Consider the following 26,369-nt stretch of genomic DNA (forward strand, 5'->3'; position numbering starts at 1 on the left):
CCATGTGAAGCAGCACCGGCGACTGCTATTGAATGGAGACACTAGTCATCCACCAGGGATTTCTTTATTGTAATTTGAGAAGTGAACATGATATTTTATGTCACAATTGATCACTACGCTGTTTCCATGGTCATGACAAGCCACAGTTATCTGTTGACTCTCCAATGTTGGAAATGGATGGCCGTAGTTTGCCGACAATATTTGCAATGCTATTCCTAAGGGTAAATATTGCGGTTTGGTGAAGTGGAAATTAATGCAGTCACAACTGGGCAAACACTGTAACACTGTATGGTCTACTTTCAAAGAAGGCCTGTTTCAGAACTTCTCCCAAAAAGGCGATTTAGAAGAGACAAAAGGGAGTCAATTCTTTGACTAATGTAGAACTAGGACATTTTTGAATACAAGGTGGGTAACCATATAGTTTTTAAGTCAACAGAGAAAGAGTTCCGCTCCCAATGGGGAGAGCTGGAATTTTTCTCTGTCTTTGTCAGAAAATCTTGGAAATATTCAAGGGACTAACCAACTCCATGCTGCATCCAGAACCTCTGCCATTATACTTGTTACCAGCGGTTAGAATGAACTAGATGACTCGGTTTAGGATTGTTCCAATTGAAAATCCACCAGACTGGAACAATGTTTGACTTCTTGTGTGTACTAGAGAGTGTTTGCTGAAAGCCACTAAGCAGCGTCAAAAGGTAAAATGCAGGCGAAGAGTGAGACTTACAAAGAACGCGTGATCCTTGAAGGTTGGAGTGTCTGGAGTGCCCTGGCTGTAGATGGACACCCTTCTTTGGATAGCGGTTGCTTTGTTGACGTTGCCTGTGGATGGGGTAAGGTCCTCGACATCAAAAGGACTGCAAAACAAACAGCGTTTCTTAGGTTGCAAGAGAATGACTCAGAGCAGAGGAGCAGCACAGAAGCAGTGACTATAATATTACAACATACTTGTGTAAGTGTACACATGGCAAAGTATTGACACACACACAGCATAGTTGCCAAAAGTCTAAACAATAGAAACCAGTCTTCCTGAAATGTGGCATTTGGACCGTGTTTTGAACAGAGGTTTCTTTGGGATTTGAACGTTTTTTTAATATTGGTGTAAACTTTCAGATCCACAGGTTCTGAATAGTCAGGCTTTTTTAAGTGCTGGTTTATTTGTATTTAACTTGTGGCCTATTATTATCTGCATAACATAGTAACAAATATGGGTAGTGCGCAAAAACAGGCAGGTACAAAAATAACTGTTTAAACTTACTGGACATTTATTTAGTCCTTTTTGGAAGACGGCAGTAAAAATAAAATGTTATGCAATTCAATCAGCAATGCAGGTTGGAAGGAAAGATTTATAATAGGTGTAAAAAAAAGTAATGCAGAAAGGATGGACCCTTGGGGAACCCCGGGCTGCCAGGGAAAAGTCCAGACCTGGATTTCAGGTCCTGATCAGACAAGAAAGAGTCAATCTGCATTGAAGCCAAAGCAGTGATGCCAGACGTGGCTTTAAGGCAAGAGAAGAGAGTGGCTTGGGTGACTGAACCAAAGGCTGCTGAGTGGTTCAGAAGAAAGTGGACGCAAGTACTGGTGACATTTGAGGATGAAGGTAAGTTTGGGGGAGTCCAAGACGGAATTCGTTGCCGAGTACTTTACATATCGGGCTGCCATTAGAATAATATTGCAAGACCACTGGCCTGCTGTGAGCTTGCCTGTTCTGAAATCCCTTTGCTAGCATAACAGAGACCTCTGCATTTGAAAGGCAAGCTATGTCGCATCTATCATAGTGGAATTCCCAAGAAACCAAAGGAATCCTGGTCGGGCAAACCTTCCCAAGGATATTTTCATGCTGAAAATGTACAGTGTGAGGCTATGCATTGTCAATGAAGCAGGATTTTACAGACAAAGTTTTTATTGCAAAACATGCAGCTAATCAGTGTGTCCTGCACTGCAGCAGGCGTCATTCAGTTTATATCTTGTTGTTGCAAGAAACAATATATTGGGTCCATTATAAGACCACGCATCCAGCAAAATGCACGAACCATAAAAAAGAAAAGAATGCCTCTTCCATTTCCACCCATTTTTGGGAACACCGTGGCAGCTCATGACTTGACTTCGCTTCCATGGAAGAGAATGCATTAAGCTCAATGAAAGCGGTAGTGAGCGGGAAGGGAGAAGGCGAGTGCATCTTTGGATTTCACACTAAGCAGCCCGAAGGCTTGAGCCCTGTCGAGGAGTTTGCATGTTTCTTGCGTTAAAGTAACACTTCCTTGGGATCTAAATCATGCTCAGCCACATCAGCTCCTGTACGTATTTGAGAGGTTTAGGGATTCTTGCCCATTATGGGCTAAATAAATAAGAATATTGTTTTTCGATAAACTATGATTGGTTCTGCCTTTAATGATGTACTTGGGAGCTTTTCCCATAGTGCCGTTCAGCGGTTTATTGTATTGACGTTTCCAGGACTTTTTCTGTTGTAATGTAACATTGCCCTAATAAGGCGTTAAGGCCATTTCATATTTTTGTAACCATCAAAATTGCTGAATCAGAAACTGTTTTAAGAGGATTGCTGAGGTAGTCCTAGATTACTATTACTTTAAAACACGAATTAAGTGCTGTGAATCATAGCTCTCAACTCACCCGCTTTTGGCGGGTGTCACCCGCCTTGCAAAGGGCTGACTCACCCGCCAGGCCTCCTGCACGCCCATTCATTCCAATGGGCGTCTCACCCGCCAGAAACAAAATCGGGTGATTTCACCCGCCTTTGCAAGACAAATGGTTGAGAGCTATGTGTGAATGTATGGCAGGTGTGTTTGCCTGGTCAGAATCGACTTGACTAAACACAGTGTTTGTTATCCGTGTGAAATGCTGCTTGGGAGCACGGACGTTGTTTTTAATTTGTGTGCGACCATGTCCTTCTCTGGGCAGCTTTTCTTTTTGTCAGCCCACCAGCATCGTTGTGTTGGGGCCGGCCGCCGTTGCGGCCGTAACATAATGACGTCCAGGACGTGACGTCATGGGAAGGGGAGGGTCGGGAGGGGAGATCGGCAGTTGCCGCCACAAGTTGAATAAAGGAAGGTTGTATGCATATCTGGCTCCCGCGTGTTATTGCAGCGAGGCCTGCGCACGCGGCGTATGACTCGGGCTACGGCCTGACAATGGCGACGAGGAAGTACGGCCCACTAGTGCCGTGTCGTTATAAATACAACCAAAAAAAGAAAACAATTGAGTTTAACAAATGCTAGTGCATCGTGCACAAGCTATAACATTGCCAAATGCTTTCCGGCTCTTCGGCAGACGTGTGACTTAACAAATGCTGGACACAGAAAACCAGATTCCAAACCCACAGCTCCAATTCATGCATTGAGCGACATTTCCCTTTAACGGTAAAGGCAAGCATTGTCAAAGCCAACAGTTCTTGCTTTTATGTAAGCAGATGTGCCCCCCTATTCATGTTTCAACAAATCAGTCTTTCATACACAAGAAAACAATGGGGCAAACTAAGCATTCAGAGGGGTATGTTTTACCATGCTGTATTGTTTAACCATCAAGTGAGTGTAGGCACACTTGGTAAAGATGTTTGTTTGATACCAGTAACTGCTTCATTGGCTCCTCTCGGAAGCAAGCTGACGCAGAGCAAAACAGGTTTCAATGCCGGGTCCGCGCTTAGAAACTACTTCGGTATTAAGCGCGCTATAAACAAACAATTATAATAATTATAGCTGCAATTAAACAATTTCCCTCAGGATCAATACTTTTTCTGGCACAAATGGCTGTTTGGAATCACCTTAATGTGACAAAAATGTAAAAAAGGAGCTAGGAAGCTGCAGTTAACAAAGTGACTTTAAGGCAGCTGTTTTTGTAGATTTAAATGGCTGTTTTTAATCACCTTACTGTGACATGATTTCGAACGCGCAGACTGTTTGCCACTGTCCATGATGCTAGTGAACTTGCATCCCTGACCAAATGCTGGAAAAAAGTGTCAAATCCACGTATACCTTTCATGTCAGTAGTTGTTCTGTTGCAGGTGGCTAGCACTATATGCAGGAACCACACAAAAAATAAGTTTTCTTTTTAAAATTGAGCGTGATCACTGGTTTGCAAAACTGGGTTTGATGTGCTTTTAATTTACCCTTGCAAAGGTCCGTCTAATAGGAGGCCTTGGAATCAGACAGTTCTATTCCCACAAACACCCGTAACATGTTGCGATTTCTCGAAATAAACTCAAGGGGCCCGAAGATCTTTGAATAGGTAAGTGATGGACAAATGAATTCCAAGCTGCAAAGATGGTATAGGGAGCGGATTTGAATGAAATACAGATCACGAAGGTGTCCTAGGGGTAACACTCAAAAAGACAGAGGGCAAAAAAGATCAAAGCCCAAAAGCCCGGCCTCATTTGTGCGCATATATATATGTTGTGGGGGGTAAAGTTAATAAAACATTTATAGGGGTAAGGTGTGGGGGCTGCGGGGGTCTCCCCTGCATATATATGTGGACAAATGGGGAAGGGGGCGGAATTCGGGCTTTTGGGACACCAGCATTTTTCTTCTGTCTTTCAAGCAGCTCTGCCCTAGGCCATATTCCAAGCTGCTAAATTTGTGGGGGAGCTCATTAGTTTCCACGACTTTGTATATGAAAGCATCGTGAGCAAAGAGCATTCATATAGTACTCTGGTTGTCATGATGCTGTCCAAGCAAGGTCGGATTTTTAATTGTGAGATACACTGGGTTCAATCAGATCATACATGCCTTTTATTAGGGCTGCCCAAGAATCCACTAGTCAGAGCAAATACAATAATGGAAAGCTGCGATTCCTCCCTGGCGCCTCTTTTCAACTTCACCCCCAGTGAAAGGTAAATGGTTGCCATTCTGGACATGCAGCTTGTGTACTACCATTTACTACTACTGTGAAGGATTAGGAGAATCCCATTTCAGAAGACTATGTTGTATACTGTGCTCCTGGGATCTGGTATGCTTGTGGCCTATCATATAGGTGCCAATTAAAATGGGTCAACTAAAAAGGATGTTTAAGAATTATACAAAGGCGGAAAGAATCCCACCATATTAACTACTGGAAATATAGCAAAGTAGAGAAAGGTAACACGGGTTTATGAATTGTGTACAGCACTGATGCAGAGTGTATGCATAGTTGTGGAACAGCCGTATACACTGTAAACATCCATAGAAATCCTAACCAAATTTTCCATCCCCCAGTTAGATGCTTGATGTGTTTCCTTGGAAGCAAAGTGATACGAGAATCAGCAAACATATAGGACTAATGTGAAGCTAAGGTAAGACGTACCTCAACTCCTCGGCTCCTGGAATGTTAAAATCATTTCACAACGTTGTAGGATGGCAGGTTGCAATACAGCAATGTTTGGGGGACATCATAGCCCTGAGCAGGCATGTTCCATCGAATTCCTGAGCCTTCCAGTTGTCTCATTCTTCTAGAATATTCAACACAAAGCTTACCCCCCAAACTACTGTTAACTACCTGGATGGGAAGTTTAATACCCATCTACTCATGCCCTCTTAAGTTAATCAACTAATGAAACCCTCTGCCTTCTATACTAGACTCCTAAGGCAGATTTGTCAATTTTAATCAGAGCACCACTGTGTGATCTTAGAGCAATAATTGCCTCTAAAGTAAACTTCAGAAACTCCATACTGAGTGGAACAGCCAAATATCTCATGCATAGCCTGCAAGTGTTTCAAAACTTTCCAGCTCGAATTGTAACAAACACATCCAAGACATGGCATGTAACTCTGACATTAAGGAGGCTTCACTGAGGCTCCCCGTCAATGTCAGAGATAGGTCTAAAGGCTTAGCAATCATTCCCGAATCACTTGATCGTCAGGCACCTACATACATCAAGAGTAAACTCCGGCAATACATCCCAGCTGTTCTATGAGGTCAGGAACCAAAGACTGCCATGTGATCCCAGTGGCAGGCCGTAACAAGGTTGATGGTAGATTCTTCTTCCACATAGCTACCGGATGCTGCCAAAAACGACCCAGGTGAACTTTGAGTGGTGGCCTACTAACTGTTAGGTTGGCCCCCTTAAGGGGGTCAAGAGGTTGTCCAGGGTGCGCAAACTCTTTTATATGGGAGATGACTGCTTTGAATGCTAAAAAGAGTTTTGAAATTTGATGGGGACCCACCAACATTATTTTTTCTCAAGTTGGGCTCAACATAAAATGTTTGGAAACCACTACCTCAGAGGGTTAACCACCTTGCTTTCTTTTAGAAGAGGTTCAAAAACGCTCCTCTTTTTGCTGCTTGTATTGTATTGATCTTTTATGTCTGATAGCACGTGAATAATTCTTTTAACTATATTAATCAAAATGGAAATAGAAAATACCAGAGCATACGCTATAGTTTGCGTAAGGCACTAAAAGGTATTCAGGGTGATGCCAACCACCTCTTTCTATGCAGCGACTGCAATCCACTTGCTAGTTAACCTATTGAGGGATCATGCAATCCAGAGACATGTTTGTTGCAACCCCCCGGTTTCTGGTAAAAATCAGGTAATCATTTGGCTTACTTTAAATAAAGAGCCATTACCAAGAGTCTATATTCACATTCACTGTGTGTTAAGAAATATTCCAAGGAATGGCTGCAGAGTTTAGACATGCATGTTGCACAATAGTATCTAATAAACTCTATAATGAGCTGCCTATATGTCTGAGGGCCCATAAGTGACTATTACCAATGACGAGGTTCACTTTGTAAGAACATTGCTATAAAATGAGACTGAAGAAAAAGTCCCGAATTAGTATCCAATAACATCCAGGACATTTAGTCCTGGATGTTGACTGCCTATCCCAAACTTAACCCATCAAAGACCGAATTTGTCCCCATTGATCCCCAGCTAAACAACAACTTGTCCAACAACAGCTCAGTGATATGTGTCTAGAAGGATTTCATCCGCAACACTCAGATTCACCAAACTCCGTAGGCTTCACCATTGACAGAAACACATAGCCAATAAGGGCCAAAAAGCCTGGCTCCAAATCATGCCCTTTATCCCCCTGCATGACTTCCAGACCGTAGTAAAGGCCCTAGTGGTCTTGCACATAAATGGGGCAAATTCCCTCCTGACAGGGCTCCCAGCCGCTGACTTGGCTCCCCTAAAAGTAGTCCACCATGCTGCAACACATCTTATTACAGGTACACAGAAATGTGACTGAATTACCACTGTCCTATGCAAAGTACATTGGCTCCCTTTGCAGGCCAGGATGCTGTTTTATACCATCTACAAATGAGTCACCAGTAACACACCAGTGTACCTGATGGCTAAGCTCCACATACCAGGTGGCACAACCTCCTCGAACAACAAATTGACCAACCGGATCAAATCACAACTCACCCGCAACTAGACGACCCGCAGACAATCCTCCTCTTGTCCCGCACACACTCTCTGGAACTCGATCCCCCTATTGGCTTGGAATGCCCCATAACCCTCAAATTTTGCAAATCTCACAAAATGCGTCCTTTTCCACAACACCCAGCCAAGCAATAATCCCACTGTCACACAGACCAAAGCACAGACCGCAACTCACAGTACTTTGCTACAGTAACAAGAGGGCAGCCAAATGCTGGCTACCCAAACCCTGTACAATAAAATAAAATACAAAATAAAATAACGCTAATTCTCAGACAGGAAGCAAAGCTAATGAATAATTAAGGGCTGTCAGTATGTGATGAAAGAAAAACAATATGACGACCGGAGTGTGGCAGAAGAAAATATAACAGGAGTAAGAATGCAAAACTCCTTTGATGCAAGGGGCTCGAAGAACTGTATTCTTTCATTGACCGTCAGCTTAAATAGGAAGCATTTCCAAACCAATTCACTAATCTCTGGATATCACCCTCTTCAGATCATCTAATATATAATGCATTAATGGCAAAACAAAAGGCCTTGAATAGTTCCTAATAAGTTCTATTCCTGTTGCTCCATTTAGTGTGCTGCAGACTAAGAATAAGGGCGCAGAAGTCCTAAAGTCCCTGGAGCTGAACACATTATTGCATGTTGGTGTTATTGCAATATGGGTCTGCACTGTGCACATTGTGGTCATTGGTACAAAAGCTTTAGCTTCGAAAACAGCAAACATAGATACACTTTAGAAAAAAAAGGTAAACAATGTGCCTCAGCAAATTGGCACTGCATTTCGCTGTTTGAGATTGGGCAGTTGGCTTCGGAAAACTGCTCCTTGTAAAGATGGGCTTAGAGAGAATAGCACCACCACTAATGTACAAAAAGATTTCTACAGAAGGACGGGGAGAATCGAAGAGAATGTAAAAATGCCCTTGCAATTGAAGAAATTCATGCAACTGAAAAGGGACACCAAGTCATGAGAAACATTGCCTTTAAAATAGCATCTGACTAAATAAAAGAGCCTTTTTTGAGCTACATTACCTAACTTACAGATGAACCAAGACTTGATAGGCCAAAGGAGGGAGGCCACTACACAAAAAGGGTGCCCTCTCACCCCGCCTTGTTTAATTTGTTCACAAATTACGTTTTTTTTGTTAAACTTCAGGGTTGTTTCTCGTAAAAAAGGAACAACTAGAATTCTCTTGTTTCTATGTGTCGAGGACCCTGTGCTTATAGGTGGATTTGCAAATTCCTGTTCGGTACTGATGAAGGCTTAACAAAGGTGCTATGGCTTGAAGTGAAAAGCAATTATTTAAGAGAAAACAAAAATGATTGTTAAGGGCAGAATGTAATATTTATGATAAACCCACAGTGTGTAGAAAGAGCCCCTAACTTTGATTAAACAGGTAAACATTAGGCTGTTCAAAAACAGATGGGAACGGAGCATGTCGCTGAGCAGTCTGTGCAGGAAGCTCTCCACCTAGCATTTTCTACTGCCTTGCTACAGAGTGTGGGAGGACTATAAAGACTGCTGGGAGCCGCGGAGCGGCAGCGGAGCTTGTCGCTGAGGTTGGAGCAGTTTGTGCAGGAAGCTCTCCACCTAGCGTTTTCTGGCTCCATTTGTACCCACTCTGCTTTCTACTGCCTTGCTACAGAGTGTGGGAGGACTATAAAGACTGCTGGGAGCCGCGGAGCTTGTGGCTGAGGTTGGAGCAGTCTATGCAGGAAGATCTCCACCTAGCGTTTTCTGGCTCCATTTTGTATCCAGTCTGCTTTCTACTGCCTTGCTACAGAGTGTGGGAGGATTATAAAGACTGCTGGGAGCCGCGGAGCAGCCGCGGAGCTTGTCGCTGAGGTTGGAGCAGTCTGTGCAGGAAGCTCTCCACCTAGCGTTTTCTTGCTCCATTTTGTATCCAGTCTGCTTTCTACTGCCTTGCTACAGAGTGTGGGAGGACTATAAATACTTCTGGGAGCCGCAGAGCGGCCGCAGAGCTTGTCGCTGAGGTTGGAGCAGTCTGTGCAGTCCGTGTCAGGCCGGAAGGACTGCAGAGACATGTCTCAACCGGCAACTTTAAACATTTCCCTAGCTATAATGCCAACAACGGAACCTCTACAACTGGAAGGCGAAACTAACAAACGTTGCCTGAGAAGCTCAAAGGCACCTCCGTCTGCTCACTTAGAGGGCCAGCCAGCCGAGAGAAAACGGCTCTTATCAGCGCCGCCAAGCCTATCTTCCACGGGTCATCAGTGAAGGGGTGATTTGTCGCCCCCTGGATTCTCAAAAACAACATCTTTTACTACGGTACAGATAAATGGTGGCAGGGCTGAGGCACTGGAGCAAAGCGAAATCAAAGCACGGCGGCAACAACACGCTAAGGAAGCAACCGCGGACTTTGAGCGCCGGCCTGAACTGCCCGTGGTAAGATCCTCCCCGTCGGCGGCAGAGGGGCGCCGAGGGGGAGTGATCCCAAGGCGGAGCCGGGCGAGGTGCTCGAAATGCCTGTGGACAAAGGACTGGGGCGAATCAGCGCCCCAATGAAGACGCCAGTGAAGCCGATAACGAACTTCGCGCCCACAGAAGAACGAGTGGAAAAAAATCACAAAATCTAGTGAAAGGAGGAACTCCAACCTACCCATCAGGCGGCCTCGATTACCGAGGCGGGAAGTCCCTCTCCCTCGCTTCTGTGCACTGGCGGAGTGACTGCTGGATCGCTGAGCGAGCGAGGTGCCGCCGCCCCCGGCCCGAAGGGAGGAGCTAGGGATGGCGGAGTGGGGCCTCTGTTGTCAAGGAACGGGTGTGTTGCGGCTCTCGACTCGGAGGTTCGGTGTGACCACGTGTCGGGGGGAGGAAAAGGAGACACCTGAAACATCAGAGATTGCTTGCAAGGCTCTTCTAAGGAGAAAGTGGCCACGAACCCAGAGCGATTGAAAGGAAAACACAATCCTCTCAAGGAAGATGCAGCACATGTCAAAGCAATTCAGGGTGATAATCAAGAAGGCTCCAAACCTCTGTCAAGTACTCGGATGCAAGGGCGAATAAACTCAGCCCACAGGCGTCTGAATAAATACAAGAAATCGCAAGTATCATCAATCAAAACGTTTTTTCAAAAGACAGCGCTCCACAACCCTGCAAACTATGTATCAAACAACCTTGGGAAAAGAAACCACGACCATTTGGAAGAACTCTCGGATGCAGAGATTCTCGAAGCGCTAAAGGAACCAATCCCAGCAACAAAAGTGAGGAAAACGGGGCTAGCCGCAGGGGGTAAACAACCTGATGTAGATCAAATGGCCAGCACCTCGGCGTATGAGATGGAACCTCTAGTAAAACAACAAGAGGCACAAAATAAAAACAATCCACACCCTATGGAGTGCTCAACCCCCCCTACGGAAAGTCCTGGAAAGACAATAACAAATAATCACATGACTCCAAATAATCCGTCTTGCACCAACAGTTTGCCACCGGAGGCCAATAAGGACAGCCCCACGCAGAACCCGTTAGAAGGGGTTAGTGGGGTTTCTGGCATTATACAGGAAGAAAACGAGGCTGCAAAGGAGAACATAGTTGCTGGCAAACAAACCATCATTGAACATCACCAACCAAGGGGGGAACCCCCGAAATGGAGTGTAATTGAAATACCACAACGACACAGAAAGGAAAACCAGAAGAAGATCCCCTTGGGACACCACGCAAACATTTACCAATTACATAAAAATCCTATTCACCGATAAGGGCAAATACTCAAGAAGCATTCTTAAATCTATCGAACAGGCGCCAAAGCTACAGTGATCAACGGCAAATGACGCCAAAAGACACCCCAACAAAAAAACAGGATATGACCACGGTTATGTCTGCGCTTACGATTGCTTTGCACCCTTTCTGTAAACTCTATGAAACCATCAACGAAATCATAAAAGATCAGGCAGTATTAATATCAATGATGCATACAAAACTCATATCTCTAGAAGTGTATATAAGTGCCGCTGAACAAAACAGACAAAGAACGGACAAAGATAAATCCCCGATCAAAGCTGCAGGGGGCGCAGAGGGTAACCAAACCAGAACCATGGATGGAAACATCGAGAATAAACAACAAAAAAAGGGAGGGATGGCAAAGATGACGCAAACGGAACACACACAGCAAAAAAATGAATTGATTGAGGATCAAAACGGTAGCAACTTTAGTATTTTTAACTCCCGCATTAACAAGGAGGGAGGTAAAGTCAACCTACCGGAGGTCTTTTTCTTTAAAGCATCTTCTCCAAAAACAAATGAAGGGGCCATTTCGCGAGGAACCAGAAGGCTGGAAGATCCGACCGTAAGGTCGAGATGAATGTAGAAGAAACGAAAAGAACAGCGGCAAAGGGACAAGCTAAAACAAATAAATCAGTCACGACCCACAAAGAAGTGTTATTGAAAGTAACCAAAAGGGCTGAGTCCAGTCCTGGGGGCGCAGCGAACCATAACATAAAGACAACGGCAAGGGTGGAGAAAGAAAGGGAAACTATGAATGGAAGGCCATCCCGTACCCTGGGTACGAGGAGAAACGATAGCGAACTAAGTCCACGCTCCCCTTCTGCAAATTCACCCAAAACAATAAACTATTTCTTAGTGGATAAGTCTGCCATGGAACTGTCGCAATACGACCATAGCGATGAAGAGGAAAATCAAAGAGGAGACCAAAATGAAAAAGAGTTAAATAGAAAACATCGGGAGGAGGGAAAGTGCAGAGAGCCCTTAAGAGAAAAACAGCATAAGGACCCAGGCTCTCCAAAAAGCACAAAGAACAGTACTACAGAAAAAGCAAATAGAGGTCACAAAGAACTTGCAAACAGCAGACCAAAATCAGCAGACAAGCTGGCACATGTGCCTCAAGTAAGAACTGACAAACATCGAGTGGTTGAAAGGAGGGAGAAAGTAGACACTCGAAGGAGATATCCATTGCCTGAACGAAGGAGACCTGCCAATTACAGCAGGAAAGAAAAACCTCAAAGCCTCGTAATCTTGAAATTGGAACAATCTAATAAAAATCGGGCAAAAATGGTCCTGAATAGGCAGACTGTAAGAAATATCTTTAGCTCGATCACGCTACTAAAAAGCCTGAGATCAGACGATTATGCGAGGGTGGAACCTTACCACAGAGGAGCAACGGCAAAAGCTTACATCCATATAAAGGAGTCGACCATGCCCCACTCAATCGGCAAGGCAATAACAGAACTTTCTAAAGATGGTTTCCTCCTATCAATATGGGACGACGCCGACAACAAGTCAGCCAGTAGAGTGGGTGATCCTAAGTATCGAAGCAGAATCAGATCACCTCGATACAGATCAAAAACTGAGGAGCTATATAGTTCCTGCAGATTATCGAGGCATAAGATAAAGCTGGAAGATCATAGTGTGAAAGAAGCGACCAATCCATCGGAGTCAAGTGGGCAATGCACCAAAGAGAGAAGAAATAGATTCAAGCCATTACAAGAGCTCACAACCCCAAAAATGGATAGTGGACTTGAAAATAATGAAGAAAGAACCCCAGCAACAGTAAATACTCCTAGGTCGCGAGATAGTCAATCAACAGCCAGTATTAAGAACCAGCAACCAGTCAAGACAGGAACAGCGATCCCTCAGATGAAGCATCTATGGGCATGGCTACCGAAAACTATATTGACGTATGCCAAGAAATAGCAGCCAGCCACTCTCGGTGACGATCTCCGAGAGACGGGTATGCAAAAGAAGCAAAGACTATTATCATCCACTTTAACCATGGGATCATGGAATACGCGAGGCCATCAACATCTTTTAGAGAAAGGCGACGTAAATTTGGGCAATTTTGACATCTTAGCCCTACAAGAAACATGGCTGTTGGAAAAACCTCATCTAGACGGTTTTTCGATCGAATTCTCTCCCGCAAAGAAAGTTGAACAGGGTCATCCATCATCAGGGATTCTCTTAGCGGTGAGATCAGGGAGCGGCGTCAGGATCCAAAATAAACTGTCATCATCTATACATCACTTAGCAATATTAACAAAGTGGACGTTCTCAAATCAATTCACCAAGGGTACAGTAGAGTTATCAGTAGCAATAATCGCTGTATACTGGAACCCAAAGAACATCTCAGATGAGGACTTTTTGAGGATCATAAGAAAAACATTGGACCATCTGCTAATAGAACTAAAAGTAACGCATATTATATTATGCAGAGATTTAAATGCAAGATGTTCCTCAAAAGGGGCCACTGTACACCAACCTACAACTCCAGCAGAAAAAAGAGGTGAGAGATGGCTCGATCTTATGACCTCACGAGGATGCCACGATCTTGATAAGGCTTTTCCAAAGAAAGATCGGGCCCCGTCATGGGAAAGAGACACCTCCAGGGCGACCATTGACTTATCTTTGCTACAGACAACATCCTGAGCCTTGCTACAACTTTTGACATTGTAAAAACAAAAGCGAGTGATCATAATCTGCTCAAAGCCACTTGGGAACTCGGGAAAAGGGAGCAACTCCTGTACGAATCCCATCTTGAATCAAATGGTCAAGGAAATCGACTAAAATTGACAGAGGAAAGAATAAAAACATTGAATTTAAACTATCGCAAAGAAGGGCAATGCAAAGATAAAACAGATAAAATCCCTGATTACCAACCATTACTTAGTCCATTCAAAATAAAAACGAAAAAGAAAAATGCGGCCGAGAAAGACACCAAAAACCATCAACATGATAAAATCTTGGTGACAAAAAGAGCTTTAGTAAGAAGCCTAACAAGAAAATAAAAAAAAAGTAATACGGAATTTGACCTAAAGAAGGCACACATGGCGAGAAATGACTTTCGGAAGTGGCTAAGACAGCATTGAATCTCTCTGTATCAAAAAGTCGCGGAGGTGGTGCTCAAGAAAGTAGGAAGCAAAAACACGGGAGACTTTTGGTCCCTTATCAAACAATCGGGTGCGCACACCATGCCGTCCCAGGCAAACTGCGTGAGCGAAGAAGCGTGGGTAGCACATTTCTCAGTCCTATTTCAAGATCCGGATGAGAAAAGGGAAAGAGAGAAAAAGTGGACAATCAGGAATGGCCCAACTTTTCAGATGAGGACGACATCCGAGGCATCATAAGGAAACTAAAAACTTTGCGTGCACCATGCCCTGATGGCATTTCTAATATAGACCTTAAATCTTTCTCGGAAGAGTGGGCACCGTTCATTAGCAAAGTTTTCGAAAATTGTGCCGCAACTAAAACAGTGCCGGTCTCTTGGACGTCATCTATAGTAGTACCTATTTTCAAAAAGGGGAGCAGAACTGACCCTGTTAATTACAGACCGATAGCGCTCCTGGATTGCATAGGCAAAGTTTATGGCATGCTTCTAATTAAGATGCTCGAAGTCTGGTTAAAGTCTGTTCCATTGCATGACCCCTTCCAAGTGGGCTTCCAAAAAAATGCGGGAGCATCAATTAACATCTTGATTCTCAGCCTTCTGAAAAATAAAGCGCGAGAGAGGTCTTCCAACATTTACCTTGCTTTCATTGACCTCACCAAAGCTTTCGATAAGGTGGACCGAGCCTTACTGTGGAACAAACTTGAAGCAGCAAATTGTCCGAAAAACATCCTGGCCCCGATAACAGCACTCTATTCCAACACATCGATGCAAGTGAAGCTTTATGGTAAGGGCCTGCTATCGGCTAGTATTCCAATCACGAGGGGTGTCAAACAGGGGTGCCCGTTGGCTCCAGCGTTGTTCACGGCATTTATTGGAGATTATAAAGAATCAACGGAATTGGTCAGGGCTTTCCCGCCAAAAGTGGGGACTGTACAAGTCCCCAGAATCCTTTATGCCGATGACATCACCCTGATTGATCAGACTCCAATAGGCCTCAAACGCCAAATGATTAATCTGGCCGAATACATCAACAAAAACAAACTTCTAATTAACAGCGAAAAAACAAAAATAATGATTTTGGGCAAAAAGAAAAAGAGTGAAACAATATCATCATGGCCGTTGGAAAACACGCTGGTAGAAGTGGTCCCTAAATTCAAATATTTGGAGGTCATGCTGGACAACACCAATCAGGAGACAAGTATGCAAAATCTCATTTGGTCCAAAGTCCGCACAATGACCACACAAGCAAGAATGTTGGACAACAAGTTTGGGCGCTTCTCGTTGCTACCAGTACTGAAATATTACAAGGCAAAGCTCATCCAGTGTCTGACATATGGTGTCGAAGCTATGCCTTTGCTGCCGGAAAAAATTTGGCCCAAAATTGAAGCTTTCTTTTGGAGATCGTTGCTGTCGGTACCAAACTCTACCTCACTACCGGCACTAAGGAAAGCACTGGGACTGATTTCATTAAAAGCCGTAGTGGAAAATAACACCCTATCCCTGTACAGAAAAATCCTCCTACCAGAATCACTGACGTTATACAACCTGATGGCAGCGGAAATCGAAGCAGGGAGCTCAAAAGCTCTGACATGGGTGGATAAAAAGAAGGCTCAACTAACTTCAATTGCTTGCTCGCAAGAGGATTTGTTGACCAATCCTCTCAGAATAAAGAGAAAACTGGAGGAACTAGATTGGATCGCTACTTTAGAGATGGTTGACAAGAACAAACTTTTAAACCACCTACTGCCTCTACAGAGAAAATATAACGATCTGGCGGAAATTTACAAAAAATTCCCTAGCCGGCCATTGAGACAGCTGTTTATGAAAGCAAGGCTAAATCTGTTGCCAACTAATGAAATTCTGTTTATCAGAGGAAACAGTCCATCAAACTCCTGCAGGCTATGCAAAGAGGCAAAGATGGTAGAAACTATGCGACATCTACTAACCTCTTGCTGAGAACACTGAGAAAGGCTTATTTGTCAAGTGTCCTGGAGGCCTCAATCTTACGGGAAGAGGAGACTTGGTGGCAATGGCTAATTAGCGGTCAGAAAACATCCTGGGCAATTGCCTCGGCAAAGATTTTACAGCAGGCTCTCATTCTGATAGAGCAAAGTAAAGAAGATGAAGTGATGAGCTAAGCTACACAAGTCTCGTCTCTCTACGGCTCTCGTTATGAGAATAGGTGAAATAGACTGTGACAATTTTGTTAAAACCAATTACTTTTTGGTAAATACAATTAAAAATGTTTTTTAAAAAAAACAGCTGGGAACATCAGATTCAGAAGTATTCTGCACGGTTACGTCGAGCCACTGGGATGCAAGCCGGAGTCTAATAAGATGTTCAGGGAAGCATCATCTTTGGTGGACATTTGGGACTATCAACCAAAGGTGGAGGCAGACGGCTTTAATGGCATTGAGGACACATTAATATTCCATATTTACCAGTGGCATAAAATACCTTCTTGAAATCTACACAGAGTATTTAAGTGTGATTGGGAGTCGACCATAGAGCTCCCCGAGGAACTGGGAAAAAGAGATTTTACTTTACATTTGAATATGGCCAAACCTGACTGGCCTGATATATTAATAGCATTTAAAAGATATCTTGTTATTCGAAGGGAATGCTAAGGTTCTCAGGTGTTTCAATTTCAGGAAGTTATGTTATGTGAATGGTCTTGTAAAGTGCCTGCATGCCACTATTGGTGGCCTCGCTGTGCTTGGCTATGTAAGAAAAAAGGGGGCTGGAGTTCATTAATGGAGCAGGTGGAGAGGCAGATGTGAAACATGGGGTGTTGATGGGTGCATGATGGAAGTACCCATTTCATGAGTAGCAATCTGCTTTCTGTGAGTTTAGCGTAAGAAACCTAACAGTATGTTATCCATAGGAAAGTGCCCACGTATAGACTAACACGCTTTGGGTCTGATTAGCCACTGATCTGGGAGAGTGTGATAGGGCCAAAGAGAAGAGCCTAGTCGTGGCTCAGTTACTGTTGATGTGCTAATGGCTAGGCCTATAGTGGCCACCTGTTGGGTGTTTGTGTGTGTAGTGTAAGGTTGGAGGAGATCTTAGAGGGGATCCAGTTAGTGGGGGAAAGGTGGGACCAGATCTTACAAGCAAAACAGCCTGCAACCCTGCACTCCTACCCCCTGAAAAATGTGCATACCGGTCCCATTTCCCTAGCCCCCAATGCCACCTCTCTCTATCTCTCTGTCTTTCCCTCCGCCACCGTCTCAAATAGATACATTGTACCCAAAAGGAAGAAAACATACATCTGGAAGTTGGCAGATGAGGGAAAGTGTGGAAGCTCAGTCTTTACTATAACCTGCTAAGGGTTTTGGGAGGCAAGAATATAAGATACATTGGAAGGGCAGCTTAAAAGGACCTCACTCACACATTTCACCTTCCTTTGTACGTTGGTTTGCCGGCTGAGAGATGCTTCAAACCTCACTCTAACATACTGAAGTGCTATGCACGGTGGCCTGCTGGGACCTTTGCCCATTGAGGGTAGAGCATGGCGTTTGTCAGGCATTCATTAGGCATTGGCCAGAACAGTGGTCAGAATCCCTGCTCATTTTGCCCGGAGGTCTACCTTGCTGTCTCCAACAAATGCCAAACTCTTTTCACACAATTAAAAAATGAAATACGATATGATATGTCTCAGGCAGGGGATGACCCTGAGCATCTTCGTAGAACATAATATGTTGTGAACAGAGGCACGTACTTTATTGCTTTAGTCTTAACAACAACTACAGCGACCTGCACCCTCCATAATGCTGCATTCCCCACTCATCAACCATCTTTCCCAGAACCCTCCACTGCCCCCATCATGACATCACATTCCACATTCTGAGCTAACTTGTTTACGACGCTTGACTTGTCAGCCACTTATCATCAGAAACAGTTCACCAAAGAATGTAGAGATCTCACAGCATTCATCACAACCATTTTCCTGGAACCCTCCAATGCCTCAATCATGACATAACATTCCACATTCCATGCTTCCATAGAATGTGGTTATGTTGACATCATGCCACAACAAAGTATGTCATTTGAAGGCATGATACTGGGGAGGAGAGGGTGAAAGAGAAAAGAAGTATGCCGGCTACCAGGGTCAAACCGAGATTGATAGGTTTACCTGAGAGGAGACCTTCATGGGACATGAAAGAGTATTTAGGTAACACATTCCCCCCTGAACTCAGCATTTTTTCCCTGGGATTGAAGACAGGTAAATCGAGAGCCCAAAGGCATGTTGAGTGGGTTTGCTTTTATCCTTATGACTACACTTAAAATAACCTGGCATAATCCATGTAGTGATAAAATGAGGATAAATCATGAAAACAGGCTTAGCCTCAGTAAAATATACAGGACTCTGAAGTCTACATTTTGCAGACCTGAATCATATTTGCATATTTTCAGTGCTATGAAAGGTAGCTATTTCTACTGGGTAGGAATGGCAGATAACAACATTCCAGGCCTAAATTCCATAACTTACTTGAGTTTGGGCTGTATTCATGGACTTTCATGTTGCTGTAATATGTTTGGTGGCCGTTTGTTGATTACTGTTATGGTGTTTGTATATTTTTCAACTGCGTGTGCTGAAGACAACACTAATGTATAATATATACATGCATTAATTTATTTAAGCATTATAGACCTAGCTTGAGGGTCTATCAAGCTTGTATAACCTGTGTGGCTCTTCAAAGGTATGGTGTATCTATGTATATATAATTATATTGACGTTTTCAGAACAACAATCATTTTGGGTGGTTGCAGGGAACTGACTCCATTTACTGTCTGCACTACTCATTGCCTTGGAATATAATATTCAAAACGATCTGCAGACTATACCAGTTCATAAAGCTTGAGGATTGGCCAATGGGAATGCTCTCAGCTTTCCAAGGGTTATAAATATATATTAATTCTTCTGAGACTAATGTGCTCTAGCACATTGAAGTGTATCATGTGCTAGGTGGAATTACCAATAATGATCTCAGACCCAAATAACTGGACAGACTCAAAGAATTTGGCAAAATACTACTTTATTATTAGCATAAAAATAAAGTAGGGCAATCTGGCGAGCAACAGGCAGTAATTCACGCACTCACACCCAAATGTGATTATATAAAGGTTTTATACCTCAAAATGCGTCATCTATGATGTCGTTCTACGTGGCAAACTGTACAACCTATTGAAGGGAGGTATTAGTTAAGGGAATATATGTACCTATGGTATGTATAACTGTTAATAACTTCATTGGTTGCCCCTTATCTGTTAGATATGCCTCGAACCACCTACAAATATGTATAATACTGATTATAGGGGAAAAATAGCAGCAGGTTGGTCTTTGCAAAATTGTATAGCATGTTGCTACATAGACCCTATGACTCAGTTCTTCAGCAGAGCTGTCTCCCTTCTTAGTAACAGAGGCCTTCCTTTGGGAAGATAATACGTTTGAAGCAGTACTCCTTCAGTCTGCGGATGTTGCTTTTGTAGAAACACTACAGGCCTGTTACGGCGGTGTAGGTCGACAGAGATGCCAATCGTTCATGCAATCTTTTTACTGATTCCAGCCAACCTCAGTTCTTCCAAGCTGAACCATCTACCAGCACAGACTTTAGTATAGTATCGAATTGTGGGGCACTGCCCCATAGGTCTAGACGAGGCGCAATCAGCTGAGCCTTAGCCTGGCGTTCCCTTCGCCTTTGGATCTTCTTGGTAGGTTGGTTGAACCATGTAGAGACTCATCTCTGCCAGTCTTTGTGAAAATGGTGTTTCAATATCATTCCATTTCGACTGGGCGCCATGGCTGCTTATTTCTCTAGGAAAGGTAAAATGGCCGTAACCTTCCTGCAACAGTATAATTCATAGCCTTCATATTCTTAGGACCTGCAAACTTGTATTTCACTACCATCCCTGTATTTAATTTCCTGCCTGTAACTGTAGCCAGCACCTAGCTACCTTAAGACTTTGTGCTTTAGACTCAAACATCTTTCCTATATTACCTACCTGTACACCTGATGTATCCCCCGCTCCATGGAGTGAGGCTTTTCAGGACTGTGAATCTCCACAAATGTATCTATTTATGCCTACCTACAGGCAGGTGTGGCTCCTCGCCCCAAGAGGGGAGGCTTTTCCGGACTGCATCTACACAAATGCATCTATTTATGCCTACCTGTACGCCTGGTGTAGCCCCCACCCTGCATCAGAAGGTGCGGCTTTTCTGGACTGCATCTACACAAATGTATATAATTGTGCCTAACTGTATGCCTGATGTAGCCCTCTGCACCATGAGGTGAGGCTTTCCTGACTGTACATGAGGCGAGGCTTTGACAGTATGTGCTTTCATACTTATTTTGTCATTCATGCTTCCTTACATGCCAGATAGCCTCTGTACCATGACACAAGGCTTTGCCAGAATGTGATTTCATACATATATTGTCACTCATGTTTGCTTACATGCCTACTGGAGCCCCCGTACCACGAGGCAAGCCTCTGACAGTTTGTTTTTACCATCTGTATGTTGTAACCTGTATGCGTGATCTTGCACTTTGAAGAGTGTCACTTTGCACTTACTGTAACTAGCGCCCTGATGCCTGAGGGTTTGGTGCACTGCTATAAATGCTAAAATAAAATAAATAAATTGGTTGGCATGCTTTCCCAACCTTAGACTTTCCGCTCATTAGCATCATGTAAGCAAAAATGAAACTCAGGTGCCGAGAGCAACGTCAGACTACTCCCCACTTTCCCAATAAATCCATCATGTCTCATCGGTCAGGCCCCAAGCCAAGGCTTCTCCTTTGTAGTTGACCTCGAAGACTCTTCTCTGTTCTGGGACATTCAAGGGAGTGTAGGCACACCATTATCTTTGTTTGGGCATAATGAATAGCCCTTGTTTTCAACTTCTAAATTCCGTGTGAGCATGGACATCATTTAGGAGTCACCAGGGGTCGCACGTGTGACCCCTGAGGTCTCCCTTCCTACCCCTGTGGTCTCCCTTGCTACCCCTAAAAAAACGAAAAGGCTCATGGGCTGTGGCCAGCAGCATGTGGCTCTTTGTTTCTGAAGTGGCTGGTTATCTGATAGCTATAGTGGTAAGATAGCTCAATGGGTTGAGCGCTTGCTGCTGCAATGTGTGTGTGAGCTGCAGGTTGCAGGTTCGACTCCCGGCAAGGTCAACTCAGCCTTTCATCCTGCTGAGGTTGATAAATGAGCACTAACACACGTTAGGTGATATTGTATGTATATTTGTTCTATATGAAGCGCTTAAGCATAAGTGCTATATAATAATACATCATTATCATTTGGCCTTGGACGTCTGCTTGCATTCACAGTAATTTGGTAATATGGGCCTATACGCACTGATATTAACGATACATATGGTGATCCATTCTTGTATTTAATGTATATCACTTTACATAACCATATTTTTTTGTGTACTTAGAAACAGTACTATGTGATGCCACTTCCTGTTTTGTCAAGGGGTGAAAGGCTGTGTTACATTGCTTCCCGTGATGTCACTTTGGGTGGGATCAAATGACATCACTTCCTGTGATGTCATCAGAGGCCAAGGGTCATGTGATGTCACTTCTGCTACCCCTGGCATTTTGGTGAAATGACGACCACAAATGTGTCCACCTCGACCTTCTATTTACTGCTATTTGATTCAATTGAGCTGGGGTGGCATTACCCTGCTTGGCCTCTGGGGACTTGCTCACTCCATCTTGCAAAGAGTTTCTGCAGCTTTAATTGTCTAATACTTGGCTCTTGCAGATATTTTCTCCTTCGCTTAATCTAAGAGAAATATGTCTTAAGTACAAGGCTTATCGTTTTGACTCCCCTTGTCCCTTGCAATTACTGAAGTAGCAGCCTTGTTCCCAGGCCAAAAGATTCCTCTTTATTCCTCACACAAAGCAGTTTTTCCAGCGTCTGCAGACTCTGCAGTCCTGGTCTGTCTCGGAGGTAGCTTGATTGGTTTTAATACAAGTCTGACGTCCATGTTTTCATCATTGCCGTTCTAGCCATGTTATATTTTCCTCTGCAGCAAGCCTCTTTATGTCTCATCTACCTTGTGTTTCTGCATATATAAATGTATTAGTAAGCAGGTTACTTTCTCCTATTTATTTATTTATTTATTTATTTATCTATTGCATTTGATTACAAACCCAAACCCTTAGGTATCACGGCATAGGTTACATACATCATTGGGCCTCATTACGAGTTTGGAGGCAGCCATGGTGCTATTAGCACCATGGCTGCCTCCAAACCGGGCTCCATTACTGGGTTCCTGCAATGGGGACTTACCGGGTCATTCCGACATAGGAGGACCCAGTAATTCCTCCTTGCAGGAACCATTCCCCATTCCCATTGAGCCCCCATAGGGCTCAATGGGAATGGGGAGAGAGGTAACAACGGGCACATTACAAGTGTCCCGTTGTTACCTCCCTCTTCCCCTCGCAGGACCCGGAAAGACGTCTGGTTTTACCAGACATCTGATCCGGGTCCTGCAAAGGGAAACTCGTAATAGGCGCTCCCGTAATGAAGGGGGGGGCGGTCCCGTACCGGCCCCCTTCATTACGGGAGCGCCATCTTAAGCAGTTACAATGATCTTGTGTGTCTTAGGTAGTTACATACATTGAGGCGTCTTGTACATCAAACCTTGGAATCTTAGGCAGTAACATAGGTATGAGGAAGACAGGTAGGTTCCTCAAACTAAAGCGAGGTACATGTGGGTTTGGCATTATATAGAATGGGAAATCTAAGCTGAGTTGCACTTACGCTGTTAGTATTTGTTGAACAACCAGGTTTTTAGCTGTTTCTTGAACTTTGGGAAGGAAGTTTCATTCTGAGGTGGGTGGGAAGAGTGTTCCAGATGCGCTGAGCTGCAATGGGGAAGCTAGCGTTGCCTGCTCTGGAAGTAGTGAAGCGTGGGATGTGGAGATGTGTATTGGTGCTGGATCTGAGTGTTCTCAGTGTGGATTTGCGAGAAATGCTTCGACTGAGATAGATAGGGGCGGGGTCAGAGATGCATTTATGGGTGATGGTGAGAGTTTTGTGCAGAATTCTCGCTTGTACTGGAAGTCAATGAGCATCTCTTCTGTGTTGAGAAATATGCTCTCTTCTACTCATACTCAGAGCTGCACTATGGGCTTTGATTTGGAGGAGTTGGAGTTTGGTTAAGTTTTATTTTGAGGTACCTAACAGTAGAACGTTGCAGTAGTATATTTTTGTTAGGATAAGGGCTCTGGCAAGTGTCAGGCAGTTTTCAGTGGAGAGGAGAGGCCTGCTTATTGTGATGAGTTTGGCGCTGTAGGAGGCAAGAGCACTGATATGGTTATTCATGGTGAGATTGGAGTCAAGGTGCATTCCTAAAGTTTTGACTTTTTGAAATATAGTGATGGGGGTGTCGTCTATCACTATGGAGGTGTAGTCAGAGTGGAGTTTGCTGAGTCTGGCTCGGGAGCCGACTATGAGGATCTCTGGTTTTTCTCCGTTAAGGCAGAGACTATTGTTAGCCATCCAGTTTTGGATGAGGGAGTAGATTTTGTTAATGTAGATTGTGTCCTGCTCGAAGTTACCTGTGATGGGAATAAGTATTTGAGTGTCATCAGCAACGTTTGTGTAAATTACTCCCTTAGCATCTAGCGCCGCAGAGACTTATTTCATGTAGGTGTTGTAAAGAGTAGGGGAGAGACAGGATCCTTATGGTACTCCCAAAGTTACAGGGATGGGATCAGCTGCTTCTTCCCCTAGGGTGACTCTTGAGGTGCGGTCAGAAAGGAAGGATTTTATCCAGGTAGTGGCCGTTTTGGGGAAGTGGAAGTTGGTGGATAGGGTTGGGCATACTTTGTCGTGGTCAACTAAATCGAACGACGCAGAGAGGTCTAGGAGTAGTAGGATGCACAGTTTACCAGAATCCCTAATAGAATCCATCTGGTTTTTTAAGTCTGGGAGGGCAGTCTCAGTACTGTGACTGGGGCGCAATCCTGATTGCCTATCCCCTAGCAGGTGGTTCTGTTCTAGGTGGGTTTGTACTTTGGTGTATGCTATTTTGTCGATGGTTTTGAGGAGAAATGGCACAGTTGTTATGGGCCTGTAATTCGTGGGGATTGGTGGGTCTAGTGAAGGTTTTTTGGGTGTGACCCATGCTCCTTTAATGGATGCTAGTATTTCACTAGAATCAAAGGACTCGTTCACAAATTTGGTAATGATAGGTGCTAATGTGGTGGCACAGTCTTTGACTACTTTAGCAGGTAAACTGTCACCTTTGCAGTTAGAGGGCTTGAGGGATGCTATTGTTTTAAGGACCTGATCATTGGTGACTTGAGGGAAGTGGAATCCAGGTACATCAGACCTTGTGATAGTGCCTGAAGGGTGGGATGGATTGGCTGTGAGCTCTAGGAGCTTTTTTTATCAGTCTATTTTGTTTTGGAGTGTATTCACTTTAGAGTATAGAGCATCCTGAATAGTGGTACACAAGGCTTTTCTGGAGTTTATGGGGCTGGTGGGTAGGATGGGGGATTCTAGTTCTCTATTAATCATAAATAATTATTTTGTGTTGGAGGCCACGTTGGAGATACGATTATTGAGCGATTCAGCTTTGTGAGAGAGTACAGTGAGTTTATAAGCTTTGGATAGTTGTTGCAATTTGGTTTGGAGTTCTGGGGAGTGTTTTTTTCTGGATAAGTATTCTAGGGCTCTTTTTCCCTTCTGAGTTCTATAAATTTGCTATTAAACCAAGGGGAGCTGCGTTTAGGTTTGGGCAATTTGGATTTTGAGAGGGGCTACTTCATCTATTACAGATGTTAACTATTGGTGGTAGTGATTCGAGATACTCTGTGTGTTAATACTGTCTAGTGGTTTGGTGTTTAGCAGGTCATTGAGTAGTAGATTTAAATTCTCAGGGATGAGTTTGCGTGCATTTCTTACCTGAATGGGTGCTGGGCTACATGTTTTAGCTATTGGGTCTGTGTCTACGTTTATGTTGAATTTGATTAGGCAGTGGTCAGTCCATTGCATCTTGAGGATGTCTACTATGGTTACTGCAGTATTCAAGGTGAGTATCCAATCGACAATTCTACCTTTGGAATGGGTGGGGATATTGACTATTTAGGAAAATTGCATCTCCCGGAATGCCTTGTGGCAGGCTGTTGCTTTGCTGTCCGTGGGGTCATTATAGCCTAGATTGAGGTCTCCTAGGAGAATGTACTTGGTTTTGCATTTGAGCAAGGGTGTAATTAGTAGAGGTAAGTCTGTCTGGATTGTTTGAAGCACTCAGTGCTCTGTATACTATTAGGAAGTTAATTGTTACCTTACGGCTGACGGCTAGCTTAGAGCGAGGGCTTCGTAGCCAGTAAGTGATTCCATTTTACATTCCCTAAATTGTAGTGAAGTTTTGTGGATAATGGCCACTCCTCCACCTATGGCATCTAGGCGATCTGCTCTGAGGAGGGTGTACTCAGAAGGGACAGCTAGTGTGATCTGTGGGCCTGAGGCAGTATGTAGCTATGTTTCGGTAAGCACTAAGAAGTCAAGTTTGAATTCTAGTATACAATCGTGTATATCGATTGCGCGGGCCCCAAGGGATCTGACATTTAGTAGGGCTCCTAATAGAGGTTGACTGGATTTGGGTGAGCTCGATGGCAGGGTCAGATGGGTCTGAGGGAGGGTCTCTGTGGTGTTAAGTAAGTTTAGCAGGGTCTCATTAGAAGTGCTTGTCCACTGAGAGCCGATGTCAGGGTTCTCCTGAGTCACATGAGGCTTGGGCGTCGTAGTGGCGTTGAGACAAGGAGAGGAGTACTGGTTTTTGATGTGGGGGTGTTGGTGATGGGTGCGTACCGAGAGTCTATTGTTTCTTTTAGATACAGTGATTGGTCTTGTTTGGGCTATATTATGTGTAGTTCTGGAGGAGAGGCATGTGCGGCGTGTTCTGCCTAGTAATGGCAGGGTTTAGATGTGGGGTTGAAGTGTGGTCGGGAAGGCTGGAGTGCTGGGAAGGAATAGTGTGGGGCAGGGCAAGGGGTGGTGTCTGGGGCAGTGATGCCAGGCCAAGTCTGTCTTGTGGAAGATTAATGCACCTTTAGAGAAGACTATATTGTCGATAGGCGTGACTGCTGGGTGACCAGAAGTAGTAA

General features: G+C 44.1%; 1 protein-coding gene across 8 annotated transcripts in view; it reads right to left on the reverse strand.

Annotated features, from left to right (window-relative positions):
- Positions 1 to 26,369, reverse strand: part of RIPOR2 (RHO family interacting cell polarization regulator 2) — a 1,323,029-nt gene that overhangs the window by 267,615 nt on the left and 1,029,045 nt on the right. For all 8 annotated transcript variants that reach the window (XM_069613633.1, XM_069613632.1, XM_069613630.1 and 5 more), the window contains exon 12: positions 725 to 854. In XM_069613633.1, the coding sequence (XP_069469734.1) occupies positions 725 to 854 (130 nt within the window). The remainder of the gene's footprint in view (positions 1 to 724; positions 855 to 26,369) is intronic.

This window comes from Ambystoma mexicanum, chromosome 5p (assembly GCF_040938575.1).
Source record: "Ambystoma mexicanum isolate Mex_15411 chromosome 5p, UKY_AmexF1_1, whole genome shotgun sequence".
NCBI lineage: Eukaryota > Metazoa > Chordata > Amphibia > Caudata > Ambystomatidae > Ambystoma > Ambystoma mexicanum.